This window comes from Cervus elaphus, chromosome 8 (genome assembly GCF_910594005.1).
Source record: "Cervus elaphus chromosome 8, mCerEla1.1, whole genome shotgun sequence".
NCBI classification, from domain to species: Eukaryota; Metazoa; Chordata; class Mammalia; order Artiodactyla; family Cervidae; genus Cervus; species Cervus elaphus.
The window spans coordinates 15488060-15509586 of record NC_057822.1 but is presented as its reverse complement, the minus strand read 5'-3'; the positions used below and the strand labels follow the sequence as shown (position 1 = coordinate 15509586).

The window sequence follows — 21527 nt, the reverse complement described above, 5'->3', positions numbered from 1 at the left end:
AAACAGAGGAACATTCCCGAGCCCCAGTGCTCACCCTTCCTACCTCCCTGCCTGATGCCCATGTGGTCATCTGGTGGCTCGTCACCTCCTTGGTCCCGTGAGGTCGACGAGATGTGGCCCTCAAGAAAGGCCTTCCCTGGCAGCTCAGCTGGTAAAGAATCCTCCTGCAGTGTGGGAAACCTGGGTTTGACCCCTGGGTTGGGAAGATCCCCTGGAGAAGGGAAAGGCTATCCACTCCAGGATTCTGGCCTGGAGAATTCCATGGACTGTATAGTCCATGGGGTTGCAAAGGGTCAAACACGACTGAGTGACTTTCACTACTTTCACTATAAGCTTGTGTTTGTTTCTTGCATGCCAGTTCCTGTGGGGACATTCATACCACTCCTACGGGGCTAGTGGGAGACAGAAATGAGAGGTGGAGGTGAGGGCCCAGGGAGCACTTGCCCTAGAAAGAGAGCCTCCATTTCTGCAAAGTTTGGGGAAGGAGTGGCTTGGTTTTAGATCTTCAAAGCCCTTCTGTTCCCAGCTGCTGCCCTGCTCTCTTCTGGTGGCAGGACTGTCACTACATCTCCAGGGGACATCCTGAGATTGGGAGGGCAGGAGGCAGGCAGAAGGCATTCCCTCCCCACCCCCATGAGAGAGCACCTCCTGGTGCTGCAAGGAGCTCAGCATCGCCCCCTGCTGACAGTGCCTACCCTGGGGGTTGAGACAAGGCCAAGAGAGCCCAGGGTGGCAAATGGGGACAATGGTGGAGGGTGCTAAGCTCCAGGGTGGCAAATGGGGACAATGGTGGAGGGTGCTAAGCTCCAGGTGACACCCCACAGGACAAGGCCTTCTTCCCAGAGAACAGAGACTGGAACACCCATCCCCCACAGAGCAGGCTCCATGGAGCTGGCTTGGCCTCCCAGGCATCCATAACCGCAGAGTACAAGACCAGAGGTGTTATCTCTTACTGCAGAGCAGAAGCCACGCTGCCTGCTGCCTGGTCATCCCTGGGCCCCAGGGGAGGGAGCATAACAGCCTCTCATCTCACTCAGGTGACTCGGGCCCAGAAGCGGGTAGCCAGGTGCCCTGGTGGGAGCTTGGACAAACACGCTTTGTTTACTGCAAGTGACACATGGTTTATATTTGGTCTTCAGTCCCGCTCAGGCACAGGAGAAAATTCCTAAGAAACTGAGAGTGATCATAGCTCCTGATCATATAATGTCATCATAAGAAGAATATTCAAAGAAACTTTAGGGACTTCCCTGGTGGTCCAGTGGCTAAGAATCCTTCTGCCAATGCAGGGAACCCGGATTCAATCTCTCATCCAGGAAGTTCCCACATGCTGCAGGGCAACTAAGTCCTAGTCCCACAACGACTAAGCCAGCTCTCGAGAGCCTGTGCTCTGCAACAGGGAGAAGTCACCACAATGAGAAGCCATCCCACTGCAACTAGAAAGGAGTCCCTGATCACCGCAACCACAGAAAGTCCATGCTCAGCAACAAAGACCCAGGGCAGCCAGAGTAAATAAATACTCCATACCTATCAGAATGACTAAAATTAAAAACAGTGGCAACACCAAGTGGTGTGAATGGAGAAAAACTGACTCCCCCATATATTGCAAGTGGAAATGCAAAGTTGTGCAGCCACTCTACAGAACAGTTTGGCAGTGTTATTTTTTTTTTTTTCGGGGGAGGTGTTGGGGGAGGTGAGATCCTAAAAAAAAAAAGAAGAAAAAGCTACACACACAGCAACCATATGACCTAGCAATTGCAGTCTTGATCATATACCCAAAAAAACGCAATAATAACAGCCAAACCTGGAATCCACCCAGAGGTCCTTCCACATGTGAATGGTTAAACACCAGCCTAGGGTCCACTCAACCCCATATACAAGGTGTCAACTACTGAGCCTTGTTCCACTAAATCCCCACAGAATTAGGCTGAGACTTAGGAATTAGGGGAAAAAAGGCCATTCCCAAAGATTGGGTGATTCTATTCCTGTAATTTATTTGAAATGACACGGTTTTATTTATTTATTTTTTGGTTGCACCATGTAGCATGCAGGATCTTACTGAGTTCAAAGGCAGGTATGGAACATCCACCACTGGCAGTGGAAGTGTGAAGTCTTGACCAGACCAAGAGGGAGTCCCTAAAATGACAACATTTTAGGAACACAGGAAGCTGTTAGGGACAGAGGGCAGGCAGGGTGGTTATAAAGGGCCCTGGGGGTTGGAGCTGTTCAGTGTGCTGATTGTGGTGTGTTTACATGAACCCACACGTGACAGATGGTACAGAATCCACACACACGCAAGTGAGTGCAGGTAAAATGGCAGACCCTGAACAGAAATGTGAAAATCTGTGAGTTATACTGTTGGAGAAGATTGGAGAAAGCATGCAAGGGATGTCTATTACTTCTTAAAGCCATGTGTGAATCTACAGTCATTTCATGACAAAAATTCACATTTAACAAAGGGACTGGGAATACACTGGACTGAAGACAAATCTTGGAGTAACAAAAACTTAACTTATGGACTGATCAAAAGAATCAATCAATTAATTAAGGGCCTGCCTAGGAGTTAGTCCCTCCTGACACTTGGCCAAGAATTTTCTGAGCACAGGACTATGAGGGGGACAGAGGCAACTGTGGGGTGGGGGACAGAGGCAGGAAGGCTGCCCCCCACCCCCAGCAGGCAGGTCCCCTAAAGCAGGGGTCTCCAACCTTTTCGGCACCAGGGACCAGTTTCCTGGAAGATAAACTTTCCACAAACTGGAAAGAAGGGGGATGGTTTCGGGATGATTCAAGTGCATTACATTTTATTGTGCTCTTTATTTCTAATCAAATTCCACCACTGACCTAATGGGAGGTACCAGTCCTCAGTCTGGAAGGGTTGGGGACTCCTGCTCTAGAAGGTAAGTAGAGGATACCCTGGGTCAGCGTGCTGAGTGAGTGGAACAGCAGGTCAAGGGAGGAGGAGCCCAGAAGCTCTGCCTGGGGAGGGGGCTACCAAGGTCCACTGGGGTGGGCGGGGCTTGCAGGAAGGAATTTTTTCTTTGGAAAAGAAATGTTTTTTTGACACGTACACATTGCTGTATTTATTTGCCTGCATGCTAAGTCGCTTTAGTGGTGTCCAACTCTTTGCGACCCTATGGACCATAGCCAACCCACCCCACCCCCCACCCCCCAGGCTCCTCTTTCCCTGGGATCTCCAGGCAAGAATACGGGAGGGGGTTGCCATTTCCTCTTCCAGGGGATCTTCCCGATCCAAGGATTGAACTCATGTCTCTTAGGTCTCTTGCATTGGCAAGCGGTTTCTTTACCACTAGCACCACCTGGGAATCGTGTATTTATTTATTTATTATAGGCTGTGCTGGGTCTTCCTCGCTGCACACAGGCTTTCTCTAGTTGCAGGGAGTGGGGCCTACTCTCTGGTTGAGGTGCACAGGCTTCTCGTTGCAGTGACTTCTCTTCTTGCAGATCATAGGCTCTAGTGGAGCAAACTCTGTAGTTGTGACTTGCTGGCTTCAGGGCGGGAAAGCTTCAGTAATTGCATCACTGGTGTGCATTATTTGGGGCTCCGAGGCTCTAGAGAGGCAAGCTTCAGTAATTGTGGAGCACAGCCTAAGTAGTTGTGGCTCATAAGCACTAGAGTACAGGCTCAGTAGCTGTCTCATCCAGGTTTAGTTGCTCCAGGGCATGTGGAATCTTCCCGGACCACGGATCAAACCCGTGTCCCTGGCACTGGCAGGCGGGCGGATATTATCCACTGTGCCACCAGGCAAGTCTGAGAAAAGATTTCTGATTAAAAAAAAAAAATGTAAATTTTACCATCTTGGGACTTAACCTGCGGTACAGGGGTTAAGATTCCCCACTTCCACCACTTGGGGCAGGTTCCATCCTTTCTGGAGGAACTAAGATCCTGAATGTCTGGCTATGCAGGAAAAAAATGAAAACTTAAAAAGGGAGAAAAAAGTTACCTTCTTCACCACTCTTTTTTTTTTTTTCTTTTGAAACTAAACACATTTTAATATTCACCACTCTTATGACCCAGTTCAGTAGTGCTGTCTTTTCATATGGTTGGCCACAGAGCTCCAGAACTTTTTCATTTTGAAAATTGAAAGTCTGTATCTGTTAAACAAGTCCCCAGTCCCCTCCTCCCAGTTCCGGGAGGCCACCATCCAACTTTCTATTTCTATGCATTTGACTACTAGAGCTACCTAGTGAAGTAGAATCACATAGCATTTGTCTTTTTTGTGAGTGGTTTTTTCACTGAGCATTATGTCTACAAGGTTCACTCATGGTGTAGAAAGTGTCAGACTTTCCTTCCTTTCTAAGGTTGCATAATATTCCATTGTATAGCTGTCTCACACTTTGTTTATCCATTTGTCTGCTGTGGATGGTTGAGGATGGCTGCACCTCTTGGCTACTGTGAATAATGCTGCTACAAACATGGGCGTGCAAATACCTCTTCCAGATCCTGCTTTCAATTCTTGAGGATACACAGACAGAATTGGGATTGCTAGATGGGAGGAATGCTTTTGAACCAAACCTGGGGTTACTGAAACCTCTTAGCTCCTTATGATGAGCTACACTTGTGAGTGTGTAAATGACCTGTGGAGAGAATAGACTCGCCCTTGCCTTCCATCTATCTGTCCAAAGAAGAGGAGGTCAACGCCACGTACTGAGCACTGGGCCACCCCTGCCGGCCCTTTACAGGCACCTTACACACAAACAGGGAGAAATATCAGCAACCTCAGACATGCAGATTATACTACACTTAAGGCAGAAAGCAAAGAGCAATTAAAGAGCCTCTTGATGAAAGTGAAAGAGGAGAGTGAAAAAGTGAAAAACTCAACATTCAAAAAACAAAGATCATGGCATCTGGTCCCATTACTTCATCGCAAATAGATGGGGAAACAATGGAAACAGTGACAGACTTTATTTTCTTGGGCTCCAAGATCACTTCAGATGGTGACTGCAGTCATGAAATTAAAAGTTGCTTGCTCCTTGGAAGAAAAGCTATGACTGACCTAGACAGCATATTAAAAGGCAGAGGTATTACTTTACTGACAAAGGTCCATCCAGTCAAAGCTATGGTTTTTCCAGTAGTCATGTATGGATGTGAGAGTTGGACCATAAAGAAAGCTGAGCACCAAAGAATTGGTCCTTTTGAGCTGTGGTATTGGAGAAGACTCTTGAGAGCCCCTTGGACTGCAAAATCAAACCAATCAATCCTAAAGGATATCAGTCCTGTATATTCATTGGAAGGGCTGATGCTGAAGCCGAAGCTCCAATACTTTGCCACCTGATGCGAAGAACTGACTCATTGAAAAAGACCCTGATGCTGGGAAAGATTGAAGGCAGGAGGAGAAGGGGATGACAGAGGATGAGATGGCTGGATGGCATCACTGACTCGATGGACATGAGTTTGGGCAAGCTCTGGGAGTCAGTGATGGCCAGCATGCTGCAGTCCATGGGGTGGCAAAGAGTCGGACATGACTGAGCAACTGAACTGATTGATTACACACAAACATCAGTGCTCACCCAGCCCGGCCTTCGGTAATCAAAACAAAGACAAGGCCCCGGCTCTGCTGTCACCTCCAGCCCTGTCATTCTCCATGGCAGAGGGGCCCCATCTAGCCCAGTGCCCACCCTACCAGCCCAGGTCAAGCCTGCTGAGAAGTAGAGTGTCTCTCTGCCTCAGGAAACCAAACCTAGGGCCCCAGGCCCAGGCTCTGTGCTTCCAAGTTCACCTCCCTCAGCACCCAGCACCAGCGCTGAGTCTCAGAAAATACAAATGAGAAGGAAGGAGAGATGGTTCTCCCACAGGACTTGGTGAGCAGAGGGCTGGGAGGAGCCTCAGTCAGGACCTTGAAAATGTTCCTCAGGCCTAAGACATCTGCCCCCTAATCCCCACCCCACCCTGAGGAGACAGCTGGGGACCATCCTGTGAGGGAGGGACCTGTATCCTCAGGACTCCTGCTGGCTCAGCCACACCCACCAGGTCCCTCTGGCAACAGGGCTCAAAGTCATAGGGCAGGTAAGGGGCAGGGTGTGGCCACCCGGGGCACTGGGAGGGACACTGGAGACTTTTATAGCAGGGAATTAAGCCCGGGCAGCCAGTGTTGCAGCTTGTAACCTGGTGTCCCAGCCTTGCCCGAGACCCGGCCTCCCCAGGTCCCATCCTGACCCTCCGCCATCACACAGCCATGCAGGTGGCCTGCGTGCTGCTGCTGCTGGGCCTGCGGCTACAGCTCTCCCTCGGCCTCGTCCCAGGTAATCAGGCGGCTCCTGAAGCCCCCACTCACAGGGGGCGGCCCCAGGCTCACCTGACCTCCACTCTCCCCTTGGGTAGTTGAGGAGGAAGACCCTGCCTTCTGGAACCGCCAGGCAGCCCAGGCACTTGATGTGGCTAAGAAGCTGCAGCCCATCCAGACAGCCGCCAAGAATGTCATCCTCTTCTTGGGGGATGGTGAGCACGCTAAGCTGGTCCACCCCCTGTCCCCCCACAGTCCTGGAACCCTGGGCTGCTGGCTGACCCAGGCTGGCCCCAGGGACTCAGACCTGACACAGTGTGTACCTTCAGGAATGGGGGTTTCCACGGTGACAGCCGCTCGGATCCTAAAGGGGCAGATGAATGGCAAGCCGGGACCTGAGACACCCCTGGCCATGGATCAGTTCCCATACATGGCTCTGTCCAAGGTAAGGGCCAAGTGACCTCAGGGTGGTCACTGGAGGGGTGGGTGTGGGCCTAGGGAGCGGGGTAGGAGGGAAAGCCCCAGGAGGGCTGGGGTCTGAGATAGGGGGCCGGGGGCTGTGAGGGCCTGGGTCAGGAGCTGGGTGTCTACCCCAGCAGAGCTGAAGGCATCTCTGCCCCCAGACATACAACGTGGACAGAGATGTACCAGACAGCGCAGGCACGAGCACCGCCTACTTGTGTGGGGTCAAGACCAACATGAGGACCATTGGTGTAAGTGCAGCCGCCCGCTTCGACCAGTGCAACACGACACGTGGGAATGAGGTCACGTCTGTGATGAACCGGGCCAAGAAAGCAGGTGGGCTTGGGGGTCAGTTTCTTGGGCAGATACAGGCTCAGAGATCTTGGTGGGCCACCGTGACTTCTGCCACCCTCAGGGAAGTCAGTGGGAGTGGTGACCACCACCAGGGTGCAGGATGCATCACCAGCCGGGGCCTACGCGCACACTGTGAATCGAGACTGGTTCTCCGATGCTGACCTGCCTGCCGATGCACAGACGTATGGCTGCCAGGACATCGCCACTCAGCTCATCTACAACATGGACATTGACGTGCGACATGATGGGCATGGGGTGGGGCTGGGCAGAGGGGGTGGGACACACTCTCAACACAGTTCCAGGCAGCTCAGAGTCCTGGGGTCTCGCAGGGTCTCAGTGTTGCTGGGGTTGGAGGTCACCTGTAGGAGTTAACTGGTGGGCAGGAGTTGACTGGGGAGGCAGGGACTGTGTGAGGGGGCGGGTGAGTAAAGGGCCAGCCAGGCCCTGAACCCACCTGCCCTAATCTCTGGTCCCAGGTGATCCTGGGTGGAGGCCGAAAGTACATGTTTCCTGAGGGGACCCCAGACCCTGAATACCCACACGATGCCAGTGAGAATGGAGTCCGGAAGGACAAGCGGAATCTGGTTCAGGAGTGGCAGGCCAAGCACCAGGTGATGTGGGCTCATGGGTGCAGGGGCTACAGCGGGGCTGGGGCTGGGGCGTCGGACTATAGGCTGAGGCCTGGTTCTGCCCCTCCCAGGGAGCCCAGTATGTGTGGAACCGCACGGCGCTCCTTCAGGCATCCACCGACTTCAGTGTAACACACCTCATGGGTAACGACCCCACCCACCCCCACTATCCTGTCCAGGATGGGTGCCATGGGCCCCCCATCCCTAGCTTGAGGGTCACCATTGGTCCCTTTTCCAATAGGCCTCTTTCAGCCAGGAGAAATGGCCTATGACATCTTCCGAGACCACACCACGGACCCATCCCTGGAGGAGATGACAGAGGCGGCCCTGCGAGTGCTGAGCAGAAACCCTCGGGGCTTCTTCCTCTTCGTGGAGGGTGAGTGGCATCTCCTTGCGGATCAGAGGGGGAAGGGGCGGCACTCAGGGTGGGCCTGGCATCACTCACCTTCCACATGACTTTCTTGCAGGAGGCCGCATTGACCATGGACATCATGCAAACATAGCTTATCGGGCGCTGACTGAGACAATCATGTTTGACAATGCCATTGCCAAGGCTAGCCAGCTCACCAGTGAAGCAGACACACTGACCCTTGTCACCGCCGACCACTCTCATGTCTTCACTTTTGGTGGCTACCCACTTCGTGGGACCTCCATTTTCGGTAATCCCACAGACAGTGGCAGGTCCTTGCCCCTAGATAACCTGGCACAAAGTGTTGTGAACCAGTTCCTTTATCTACCAAGTGGAGTGATAATAGCAACTGCCCTACCTCACTCCAGTAAGGATTAAACCAGTGAACAAACCAGAGGTGCCTGAGCTCAGCACCCAGGAGGCACCTCAAAAGCTGGGGTCAGTGTGATCACAGGTTCTCCTCTACCCTGCAGGACTGGCTGATGGCAAGGCCAGTGACCACAAGTCCTATACCACCCTCCTCTATAGCAACGGCCCAGGGTTCCGGCTGAACATGGGCTCACGACCTGACGTGAATGAAAAGCAGAGCAGTGAGTGCAGTGGGTGGGCCCTGGGGAGCAAGGGAGCCGGGGTGGTGGGAGGAGGGAAGACCCTACTACGGAACTCCTGAGAGGGGGAGGCCGCCTCCCTGCCCTCCCTGAACCCCCTCCCTCCTCTCAGTGGATCCCGAGTACCAGCAGCAAGCCGCCGTGCCCCTAGGGAGCGAGACCCATGCTGGTGAGGACGTGGCAGTGTTTGCACGAGGCCCGTGGGCACACCTGATGCACGGCGTGCAGGAGCAGACCTTCGTGGCGCATGTCATGGCCTTTGCTGCCTGCGTGGAGCCCTACACCACCGACTGCCGCCCTCAGCCCCCCAGCAGTCCCTCGGACACCGCCCATCAGGCTGCCTGCCCATCCTCACTGGCACTGCTGGTTGGGGTCCTGCTGCTGCTGGTGCCCACCCTGCACTGACCCCCACCCACCCGGGCCTCAGGGCCTCCTCCCCACCCCCAACCTTAGTGGGCCCAAACCACCCTGGAAGCTGAGATCCTGACTTTCCTGTGAGAGCCACCGTCCTCAGTGCCCCAGACCTTGGTGGCCTCGGCTATTTTGAGGAGCTGCCCCATATTCAAGGATATTCCAGGCAGGACCTCAGACCACGCAGTCTCTTCTCCCCACCCAATGGCCCTGGCTGAGGACCAGGCTGGCACCAGAGGTGTCCCCCACAGCAGACCAGGACCTACCAGACCCCCACTGGGGGCTTCCGGGAGGTGTTCTGGTTGCCTGACTTCCGGGAGGCGTAGCTCCCAGGGAGCTGTGGCTTCCTGTCCTCCTGGAACCCACCCTGTAGGCACCTCGCCTGCCAAAGAGACGTCTGGGGCCAGGCATGCTGGGTGGCCCTCAACACAAAGTCTTCAGCAGCCCCTCCTAGGAAGCCAGCGGTACCTTTACAGAGAGGAGACAGCGACAGAGGAGAGGACACTTGAGTGTGGGAGGGGAATGGAAGGCTGTGAGCATGGACATAACAGGACTGGATGACTCTAGAAAATATCATGCTGGCTACTGAGAAGGGAGTGACAGAGGATGAGATGGTTGGATGGAATCACCAAATCACGGGACATGAGTTTGAGCAAGCTCGGGGAGGTAGTGAAGGACAGGGAAGCTGTGTTTTTTTTGAAGGCTGATGGATGGGGTGGGCATGGGGCAGAGGTGGGAGCTGGGGAACCAGAGAGGAAGTACAAGTGAAAGTGGAAGTTTCACATTTCTTCCTTTCTTTTGGCTGTGTTGGGTCTTTGTTGCTGCTAGTGGCCTCTCTCTAGTGGTGAGTGGGGGTTACCATCTAGCTGAGATGTGAGGGCTTCTCCTGGTGGCTTCTCTTGTTGCAGAGCACAGGCTCTAGGGTGGGTGGGCTTCAGTAACTGCAGTTTGTGGGTCCAGTTGTATCACACCCTGTGGGATCTTCCCAGACCATAGATTCAATCCCTGTCCCCTGAACTGGCAGTCGGATCCTTAACCACTGGACCACAAGGGAAGTCCCTAATATTTCTGAGCTCTAAAAACATTCCAGAGCAACCACTCCAAAAAAACTATATTGATTGTGTATGTAACTCATCCTAAAGGGAGTATTTCAGCCATATTTTCCAATAAATTTTACACAGTTACAAATTTCTTTGTACATTTCCAAAGTTGCAAGAAAGCATTTTGCTTTCTTTTCACTAGAAAAGTTAATATGACTGAGTACGCTTCCCTATTTACTAAACTTTTGATTTAGCAGTATAAAACATCGATTTGAAGGCCAGGCTTTCAGGGCTATTTACTGAAACTCTGGGTTGTTGTTTAGTCACTCAGTCATGTCTGACTCTTTGTGACCCCATGGACTGTAGCCTACCAGGCTCCTCCGTCCATGGGATTCTCCAGGCAAGAATACTGGAGCTGGTTGCCATTTCCTTCTCCATTATGTTTCATAAATGCGTTCAAAACCCAAGGGAACTCTGCATTTTTAAACCACAGGTTTTAAAAGCAAATTATTCTGGAATTCATGGTGATCTCTGCACAATTTTGAATATCCCAACAACCACTGAACTGTACATTTGAAAAGGGTGAATTTTGTGGTATATAAATTATACCTAAATGTTAAAAAGTTTCTGTTTCCAAGTTTTTTCTAAATATATAAGCATGAGGGATTTTATTAGCCAAACACCGTGTTGACCACAAGATCATGAGCAAGTTCTCAAGCATCAGTTTGTTAAAAGTCTTGACCTTGAAGAGGCAGATGCCGGGGAAGTATGCTTACTTTTCCAAATTTTATTGGGTGCTCAAGATGGATAGCGCGTGTCACTTCAAGAACTCTCAGCACATGGGTCTTTAAGAAAGGAGTCAGGAAGAAAGAGGGCAGGAGGACTCATACCAGCCCCCTTCAATACCTTGCTAACATGGCTCATAATGTGGGGCTGATCTGGAACATTCTCATGGTCACCCCCAATCTCATTACCAAGTATCTATCATAAAGCTTCTCCTTTACTCAGACAATCTTGGTTTTGAAAGTTAACACCACCAATTGCTTCCCTCATAGCTCAGTTGGTAGAGAATACACCTGCAATGCAGGAGACTCCAGTTCCATTCCTGGGTCGGGAAGATCCGCTGAAGCAGGGATATGCTACCCACTCCAGTATTCTTGGGCTTCCCTGGTAGCTCAGATGGGAAAGAATCCGCCTGCGATGCAGCAGACCTGGGTTCGATCCCTGGGTTGGGAAGATCCCTTGAAGAAGGGAAAGGCTATGCACTCCAGTATTCTGGCCTGGAGAATTCCATGGATTGTATAGTCCATGGGGCCACAAAGAGTCGGACACGACTGAGCGACTTTCACTTTCACCACTGATGGCTCTTACAGCATTTTATGTGCTCTCAAGGTTTCTGGATCTTCCCTGCAATGGTTGACCATGAATGGACCAATGAGTGAGCTGTGCAGGTTCTGCTACCTCTGCAACTTTTTATCATCCAGAATCCTTTAACATCACATCCTATGGAGTAGCCGTTCCATCAGTGGGTGCACTTACAGTGTTCTCTCCAAATGACAGTTTTTGTTAAACAGACAATGAACTGTTGAAATCATATATTCCCTGCTATATCTTACCTCTAGTGGCTCACTCACAAAAAAAAAAAAGAAAAATCTGGTCTGCGTATTTCATTATTGGAACAGAATCCAGCAAATACCTTAAGCTGAGATGTGTAGAAACATCTGCGCTTTCAGCCAACTGTTCCTCCCACACTGGGTAATTTGCTCTGACACTTTTTTTTTTTTTTCAATCTACAGCAGTGTTTTTTCTACATCTTCCAATAGTAATCATTGATGAAGAAATGCCAAAAAAAAAGAAAGAAAGAAATGCCTTTTGGTTTTTCCAAAGACCATTTTCTGTTCACTGTTTCTGCCATTTTTACTTCAGCAGAAAGAAGAAATATTTGCCTGGTGTTAGGTGCTTTTTGTAGAGCCTTCCAAATATTCATCAATGCATAGGAAAATATCAAAAATACTAGTGGAACAGCACATCACTTTAAACATCACTGGAAAAGAACTCTCTGTGTCTGTCTTCATGTTGGGATAGCTTAGTTTTTGAATGTCTTTCTAAACAGGAGGGTTTCTTGCTGTTATTGAGAATACCTCAAATTGTGCAGAGCAAACGTCCCCCAAGCAGCAAGCTCAGAGAGGTCCTGGGGTTGGGAGGGGCTCACAAACACCAGAGGAAGGGCACAGGCCTAGGTACAAAGGCTGGAAACCACCCGGAGTCCCCAACAGCGAGTGGGCCTGGGGCCTGGCCTGCCTGCCACACGCGGAGTTGGAGGGAGGGAGAAGGCTCCTAGCGGCCACCAGCCACTGTAGACACCGTCTGTCCATCACCGTCCCCTGCCCGCACACAGGTGCCCGCTGCAGGCTGGGGAGACCCCTGTAATAAAGCGCCGGGCACCGGGCCTGGCACATAGTAGGCCGTAAATAAAAGGCTGTTTTCTCTGCGTTTCCTGTCCCCGACCTGCTACAGCCAAGGCCAGATTGGGGGAGAGGGGAAGCGGAGGCCAAGAAAAGGAAGTGTGGTCAGTGCGGCGTCTATGCGGCCCCGGAAGCCGCCTTCAGCTTTCCGCACTGGAACGAGACGCTCAAGAAGGAGACTCGAGAACCATACTTTGTCCTCGCGGCTGTCCGCAGAGCCATCCCCGGCCCCGTCCTCTCTATTCAATGGTCAGAATCCTCACCAGTCCCTTTCCCAAGCCCCTGCGCCGGCGCGCCGTCCCGCCCAGGATCAGGGAGAAAGACCCGACGGCCCTAAAGGACCAGAAACCGGTTCCGTCCCGCGTCCTCGCCCCCAGCCCCTCCCGGCTTCAACAGGTTCTCCCCGGAACCCAAACTTGGACGAAGTTTCATCCCCGGCACAGAGCGAGCTGGCCCGGTGCGCCCCGAGGCCTGGGTGCACAGCCTCCGGAGTCGCGCCGGGCAGTCCGCGGAGCCCGAGCACCGAGCCCGGGAGTCGCCGCCGGAGCCGGAGCCGGAGCCGGAGCCGGAGCCGCGAGGACGCAGACAAAGCCTGGAGGCTCGGCGCGGCGGCGGAGGTGGCTGACGGTGGTCGCGGCGTCGGCGGGCTCGGGTGCCACTTACCCGGCAGGTGCGCGCTCGGGCGGCGCGGAAACAGCTCGGATGGAGCCCGAGCCGGAGCTGGAGCCCGGGCGGAGCTGGGCGGCGACGAGGGACGCCCACCGTCCGCCGCTTCCCCGCGCACTGCCTCCTTCCTGCCTGCATCCCGGCTACCTGTCAGCCTGGTGGCAGCTCGAGGTGGGGGGTGCGGAACACACTCCCCAGGGTCTGGCATCGATTCTGGGCTCGTGGATTCCAGATTTGGCCGCATCCGGAAAGGAATGAGACATCTGGTACCCCAGGTTAGGAATCTCCGTAGACCCGCCTCTACTCAGGGATGCCGAGCAGGGCCTCAAACCGAAAATAAAGAAGCCAGTGATGCAGTCCAGCCTCCAGGACTGGAGCTCCGTCCAGGGAGGACTCGCAGAAAGGCTGTGGGGGTGCGCTGAAATAGTGCCCATACCGCCTGGCACAGCGCCTGTACCAGCGTGGACTTAAGAAGGGGCTTTCTGGGTCCTGCCCTTTAGCTCCTGCTCTTGCTACTAGCCCTCCCCGCCCCCGCACCCCCCGCCCCCAGCGGGCGCCTGGAGTGTTGGCAGTGGTGGGGGAAGGGCCCCAGATACTGCTAAAAGAAGGGGCCATCTCACCCTTGGCTGGCCCTGGTACCAACTGCTCTGGAAGCCCCTGATGGGAAGGGGACAGTGGGCAGGGGGTGTACAATGACTAGAGGCTGATGAAAGAGCTCATCTTTTAGGAGTTGGGGGGGATGGCTGGAAGGTGGGGACTATGAATTGATCCACCCACTCCCTTCTTTAGGTTCAATTTGCTTTTTAAAATATGGGACCTCCCTTCCTCCCCAGTCACTGGACACAGGGCCTACTTCTACCAGGCTCACTCACCACTGTACCCACAGGGAACTTGTGTCTTCTTGGATGAATGGTACGGTTTCTATAGCCCCTGCTTTCTCTGCCTTACCCTACCCATCCCCTCTGCTTCTAGCATTCTTAGGAGGGCACCCCACAAAGCACCTGCTCTCCCCTGCTGGCCGGATGGTTCCAGCTTGCAGGGCTGGCCTAAACAACCTGAGAGGGACGTCCCTGATGGTCCAGTGATCAAGAATCTGCCTTACAATGCAGGGGACAAGGATTCAATCCCTGGTCAAGGAATTAACATCCCACATGCCACAAGGAAACTAAGCCCCCACACTCGTGGCTGAGCCTGGGCATTGTGGAGCCTGTGTGCCACAACTGAGACCCAATGCAGCCACATGCACACATACATAAAAATTTAAATTAAAAAAAAAAAAAAAAACAGGAAGCAAAACCCAAAAAAATAACCTCAGAGACAGCCCAAGACTGCTATGGAGCCCCATCTGATAAAAACCACAGTGAGGCAGGGACTAAAGTACCTAACACCCTGTGCCCTCCTTGGGGCTACTCATCAGCCTCACTACTGGCCACTGGCCATGAGTGGCCACCTCTGTCTCCATCCTGCCAGACCCTTGTCTGTCCCTGTGTCCACCTCTGCTCTACCACTCTGGATATTCTCTGCCTCCATCTCTGGGCATCTCAGGGTCTTCCTTGACCTGTGAGTTCTTCTTTCAACAAATTCATTCTGCCTAGGGAAGGCAGAGTTGTGTAGAATGTTGTGATTCCATAAAGGAGGACAGAAGGGCAGTGTCTCTTTATGGTTTTAATCTGCATTTTCCCCTCAACATTTTGTCTCCAGGAGGATAATTTCCCAGCCTTTTCAGGCCCTGATTGGTATCATTTCTCCAGCAATGACAGCTTTTATTTTCCCTGAAATGAATGCCGTGAAATTTCCAAGAAACATAAAAATGGATATTGTCTCAGGGAGCCGACTCTCTTCCGACAGAAAAGTACAAAGGCAAACATGCTTCCCTAGGGACTCTGCCGCTCCAGCCACTGGGGTGTGGGGGACCTGGGCCCTCAGCTCCTCCTCCATCCCCGCTTCCTCCCAGGTCAGCCATAGGACCTCCCTCACGGCCAGCCCTTTTCTACACACCCAGCTGCCATTGATCCGTTCATCTGCCTCCCAACTGCCCTGGACCGGCCGCCCTGTCTTCCTGGTTCCATCTCTCTCTGTACAGCACCTCACCCCCACCCCCAGCCCAGAGGCTCCCCCAGGCCTGAGCACAGCCACCAGGGCCCACGGGGGCTGAGTGGGGACTGGGCCCAGGACCCTTCAGTCCTATACCCCCCTGCACCACCCACCAATAAAGAGTGACCAGCCCTGCCTCCCAGGCACTTCTGTCCTCAGAAAGCAGAGCTGAGTGGAGGTGAGTGGAGGGCGGTAGGTATCTGGCCTCCGGCTCCCTCACTCTCCTTTTGAGGTTCCCAGTGTCCAGTGTCCCTTCTTGTTGTCAAAATGACTCCCTGACTGAGAAGCAGGAGGATGAAAGGACACAGCCAAGCCCAGAGGAGGCAGCTGGATGCCCGGTTTGAGGGGTGGTGGGCAGCAGGGGAGCTGGTTAGAGAGGGAAAAGGAGGGCAGCGCTAGGGGCAGAGGTAGAGGGACCCTCTACCTCTCCCCTTCCCAAATGGCAGGCCATCCCTGCTGGGCAGGGCATCCCTGGCACTGGGTCTGGATGCCTGGGGAGGGGTGCAACCCCTTGTGTGCCCACACTGAGGACTCAGGTCTGTCCAGCTTCCACCAAGTCAGGTGCTAAGTGCTTGACTTCACAGGAGGGCTGCTGACCTAAAGCCAGCCTGGCCCCACCTGGCGCCTATGGTGATTAGAAAGATATATAAATACATTCTTGTTTTATATAGACAGCATATTAAAAAGCAGAGACGTTACTTTGCCAACAAAGGTCCACAAAATCAAAGCTATGGTTTTTCCAACAGTCATGTATGGATGTGTGAGTTGAATCATAAGGAAGGCTGATCGCTGAAGAATTGATGCTTTTGAACTGTGGTGTTGGAGAAGACTCTTGAAAGCCTCTTGGACAGCAAGGAGATCCAACCACTCCATCCTAAAGGAAATCAGTCCTGAATATTCATTGGAAGGACTGATGCTAAAGCTGAAGCTCCAATACTTGGGCCACCTGATGTGAAGGACTAACTCATTGGAAAAGATCCTGATGCTCGGAAAGATTGAAGGCAGGAAGAGAAGGGGATGACAGAGGATAAGATGGTTGGATCGCATCACTGACTCAATAGACATGAGTCTGAGCAAGCTCTGGGAGATGGTGAAAGACAGGGAAGCCTGGTGTGCTGTAGTCCATGGAGTCACAAAGAGTCCAAGATATGACTGATGACTGAACAACAGCAACAACAGCAAAATGGGACACAACAAGCTGTGTGATTTAGTGCCCTGTACCTTCACCCACAGGCAAACACAATGTCTTCCACATAAAAGCCCCTAGATCCATCATCCCGAACAGTGGGACACTGGTTATCTCACCCATACCCATTTGGTCTCCAAATTCTGGCCTTATCTAGTGTCCTTCCTCTTACCCTAAGCATGGCCCACCCTGCCCACCCTCCCTGCTCCAGCTCTGCTACATCCCCTGGGGCTATGCCCAGGTGGTGGCCCAGCCTCGCAACTCTGCCCTCTGGCCTCAGTTCCCACCTTTGGCTTCTGGCTCAGGAGGTGCCCTGCATTCCAAACCCAGCTCTTCTTTACCTTTTCTCCTCTTCCTCATTCTTTCTTGTTGTTGTTCAGTAGCTAACTCTTTGGGAGTTAGCTCTCTTTGGGACCCCATGGACTGTATGTAGCCTGCCAGGCTCCTCTGTCCATGGAATTTCCCAGGCAAGAATACTGGAGTGGGTTGCCATTTTCCTCTCCAGGGGATCTTCTTCACCCAAGGATCAAACCCTGTGTTTGATCTCCTGTGTTCTCTACTCTTGAGAGTCACTTGGACTGCAAGGAGATCAAACTAGTCAATCTTAAAGGAAATCAACCCTGCATACTCATTGGAAGGACTGATGCTAAAGCCAAAGCTCCAATTTTTTGGCCACCTGATGCAAAGAACTGACTCATTGGAAAAGACCCTGATGCTGGGAAAGATTGAAGGTAGGAGGAGAAGGGGATGACAGAGGATGAGATGACTGGATGACATCACCAACCCAGTGGATGTGAATTTGAGTAAATTCCGGGAGACAGTGGAGGACAGAGAAGCCTGGTGTGCTGCAGTCCATGGGGTCACAAAGAGTTGGACACGACCAAGTGATGGAACAAGAGCAGGATGCCAGGGCTCCCAGCCCCAGGTAGACACACAAGCAGGAAACCTGGCTGCCAAGGGTCTGCCTCCCCTCCACCCCTTACAGCCCGAGGCAGGTGCTCTGTCCCCACAGAGCTACCAGCAGTGGGCACACACCCACAGGTCCCAAGTAGCAGCCACACCTGGAGCCTCCCTCAGCCTGGCACCAAGCTCCCTCCTAGCGGGATGTCCCAGGGCCTTCTGCCCGACTGCCAAAGTGGGTTCTTGGTTTTCTTTTTTTTTTTAAGTTGCTCAGTCGACCCTGTGGACTGTAGCCTACCAGGCTCTATTACCAGGTAACAAATCACCACAAATGTAGCAACTTAAAACAGCACAAGTTTATTGTTCCCATTTCTGCAGGTCAGAAGTCCGGGCACAGCATGGCTGGATTCTCTGCTCAGGGCCTCAGAGGGCTGAAGTCCGGGTCCACTGGGGCCAAGCACTCCTCTGGGGCTCCTCTCCCAGCTCGTGGGTTGTGGCTGAATTCTGTTCCTTCAGCTGAAGAATCAAAGTGCCCCTCCTTTGCTAGTTATCAACCAGGGGCTGCTCAACTTGTAGAGGCCACTGTGTCCCCTCCGTGTTGAGGCCCCACCCCAACTCCAAAGTCAGCCAAGTGGAATTCCCCCAAGTGGAATTCTTGTCATACTTGGGATCTGACTTCCTTCATCCTCCGCCCAGAGAAGCTGTTTTTAAAGACCCTTGTAATTAGGACTGATAATCTATCTTAACATCAACTGCTTTGGAATTTTACTCACCCTCGGGTCTTTTTCCTTTAACTTGTTTGCCTCTGATCCTCAGATCTTTTGGAAACTTAAAACAGCAATCAGAAAACAGTACAGAGGCTTTTCTCAACCTCTCTTCAAGCTGACTCTTGCCTCTTTCACCAACTAATGTATTTTTGTTTGGTTGGTTTTTGTTTTGGGTTTTTAAATTAGATAATATTATATAAATGAGGCTTATATGCACTTTATTTTCATGCTTTTCTTTTAAATAAACCATTACTAGGGTGAAAGTGAAGTGAAAGTCAGTCAGTCGTGTCCGACTCTTTTGCGACCTCTTTATAATGCATGGAATTCTCCAGGCCAGAATATTGGAGTGATAGCCTATCCCTTCTCCAGCGGATCTTCCTGACCAGGAATCAAACCAGGGTCTCCTGCATTGCAGGCAGATTCTTTACCAACTGAGCTATTTGGGAAGCCTGTATTATTAGGGTAATAACATTTATTATTAAGAGGAGAGTGAAAAAGTTGGCTTAAAGCTCAACATTCAGAAAACTAAAATCATGGCATCTGTTCCCATCACTTCATGGCAAATAGATGGGGAAACAGTGGAAACAGTGGCAGACTTTATTTTGGGGGGTTCCAAAATCACTGCAGATGGTGCCTGCAGCCATGAAATTAAAAGATGTTTATTCCTTGGAAGAAAAGTTATGACCAACCTAGACAGCATATTAAAAAGCAGAGACATTACTTAGCCTACAAAGGTCAGTCTAGTCAAGGTTATGGTTTTTCCAGTAGTCATGTATGAATGTGAGAGTTGGACTATAAAGAAAGCTGAGCACTGAAGAATTGAACTTTTGAACTGTGGTGTTGGAGAAGACTCTTGAGAGTACCTTGGACTGCAAGGAGATCCAACCAGTCCATCCTAAAAAATCAGTCCGTGGGATTTCCTAGGCAAGAACACTGGAGTGGGTTGCTATTTCCTTCTCCAGGGGATCTTCCCAACCCAGGGATTGAACCTGTGTCTCCTGCTTGGTGAGTGGATTCTTTTACCACTAAGCCACCAGGGAAGCCCCTTATAAGACTTTATAGGTGTAAAAAAAAAAAAAAAAAAGAGCCCCAAAAAGCCTTATTTCAAAAATTATAAACCAAAAATCAAAGTATTGACATTGGAAGAAAACTTAATAAGCCTCTTAGATAGAGTCTATAATTCACATGTCAAAACACCAAGGAAACGACCAGTAAATGTGCTGAGAGGAGTCCGCACGTGACCTCCCTCGCCCTTCAGTCTTTGGTTTTCTGAGCCTACGTCCCCAGCCTCACGGCCATGGCCGCAGGCTGCTCCTTGCCAAGTCCAGGGCTCTCTGTCTCTCTCTCGCCTCTTCCTCCCCAGCATAAGGTCTGCACGGCGGACACCTGCCCACCTGCACCTTGCTCCCTGCTCTCAGGCCCCTCGGACCTCCTTGCTCTCCTCTGCGCCCCCGCCCCCTCCGCCCTCTGTGCTGTGACTGGCTCGCTCCCAGGGCCTCACCTGCATGCAGCTCTGAAGGCGGGCCTGTCCTGTCCTCCTCGGTCTCTGCTGCTGCCTGCAAGCCTCAGCCCCTCCGCTTCCACCTGACTGCCCAGGGCCTCGGCTCCCTGCACCCTGGAGGCCACATGTGCTCCTCCCTGACCGTCCTCACCCAGTGTCTCCCCCAGCTCCCCCTTGTGCCCCCATCCTGGAGTCCGGCTCCCCAGGCCCCGCCCTCACCTCTTAGCCCTCCTCCCTCAATCCCTTATTTTCCAGACATGCCTGATGCTTTCTTTGCTCTTCTCCATAGCTTGACTCTTTGATCCTATTTGTGTAAAGTGTTTCCCACCTCTTGGCCATTGCTTGGGATTCATAGATTTGTGGGTGTATCCCCACCCTCACCCCTCCACAAGGCTGAGGGTTCCTGGCAGCAGCAGTGCCCGGGACACGGTGGAGGCAGTTGGGACTTGAGGTCCAACAGGCAGGCGGTGAATCCCAGCTGCTGGTTATGGAGCCAAGGGACCTGGGCCTGGCCACCTTTCCTTTTTGCACCTTAAGCTTCACCCTGCATCAGAAAGGGGTGAGAGCACCTCCCAGGCTGCAGGCGGGTTTGATGGGCCTGTGGCCTGTCCACTGTCACAGGTGCTTAACGGATGTCTCTTCTCTTCCGCCCTGTACCCACCCACAGCGGCAGCTCCAAAGATTTGGAGGGTGAGGCAGTGAACAAATGAATGGCTGTAGATGGGAGACACCTTACTCTGGTTGGTTGAAATGACAAGGCCACCAGCTTCCTCTAAATGGGGATTGGTGCTCTGTAGACTTGGAAGACGGGGAAATGGCAGGGGAGGGCTGTAGGGGAATGATGTCAGTAGAGCTCTTTTCTTTGGCAGAGCTTTATGTTTTCAGCAACCTTTAGCAGCAGGTGTAAGTGGATCGGAAGTATAAGTGTGAGGGCTGTGTGCCCACACAGAAAGGGGGCATTGTGGCAGGGACCTGGTCCTCTCTACACTTGGCTGTGCCCCTTCCTGGGAATCCTTCATCACGCACAGGTTTATTGAGCATCTACACTGTGTTAGGACTCACACTGGGCTCAGGGTAGGCAGCACAGGGTAGAGAGGGGAGACACAGCCTGTGATTAAAGGGGTGATGACCGTGCGGGCTGAGTGTTGTGATGGGACAGGTCTGGGCGCCCGAGAAGCACGCAGCAGCCAGGTGGGCATCTCATGCTGCCTCCCCAGAGGAAGGGTCATCCGAGAAAAAGAGATTCAAGGAGAAAGGTCTCGGATTCCAGGCTCAGGGAACAGCAGTGCAAAGGGACAGAAGCAAGAAAGAGGCCCAAGAATGAGCTGGAGTGTGAGGGGTGGGGGACAATGAGAGGAGAGAGGTGACCTTGACACCTGACAAGAGGTGGCCTAGAAAGCCTCGTTTTACCAAAAGGTGGAATTATCTGGAGGATAGGGTTTGCCACTGAAGGGCTTCAGGCAGGAAAGAGGCATGACCAGATTAACCTTTGAGAAGGAAAGCATCTTTCTGTGATGACAGGAATAGCTGGGAGGGGCCAGTAGTAGGAAGGCTGGTGGCTAAGAGATGAAGGCCTGGACCCAGGTGATGGCATTGGGGTGGGAAGCCTTTGGGATCTTGCTGTGTTCAGCCTGCATCCTAGGCTTGAGGCACCCAGGCTGGTCACCCTCAGCATGCATAAGGACCAGGTTCTTGTCTATTGCATGTCCATTGTTTCAGGTAAATAAATTGAGATTCAGAGAGGTTAAGAAATTTATCTAAAATCACACAGCTAGTGAGAGGCAGAGTCAGCCCGC

The 21527-nt window shown here is 52.3% G+C and overlaps 1 protein-coding gene across 1 annotated transcript; it reads left to right on the top strand.

The window, feature by feature from the left end:
- The first annotated feature begins 6191 nt into the window (after positions 1-6191).
- Positions 6192-9614, top strand: LOC122698536 (intestinal-type alkaline phosphatase-like). The gene is made up of 11 exons (XM_043909682.1): positions 6192-6258; positions 6338-6454; positions 6569-6684; positions 6863-7037; positions 7117-7289; positions 7532-7666; positions 7756-7828; positions 7926-8060; positions 8152-8343; positions 8567-8683; positions 8814-9614. Exons 1-11 carry the CDS (start codon positions 6192-6194, stop codon positions 9104-9106), a joined length of 1593 nt encoding a protein of 530 aa, XP_043765617.1. The 3' UTR covers positions 9107-9614.
- The last annotated feature ends 11913 nt before the right edge of the window (positions 9615-21527 follow it).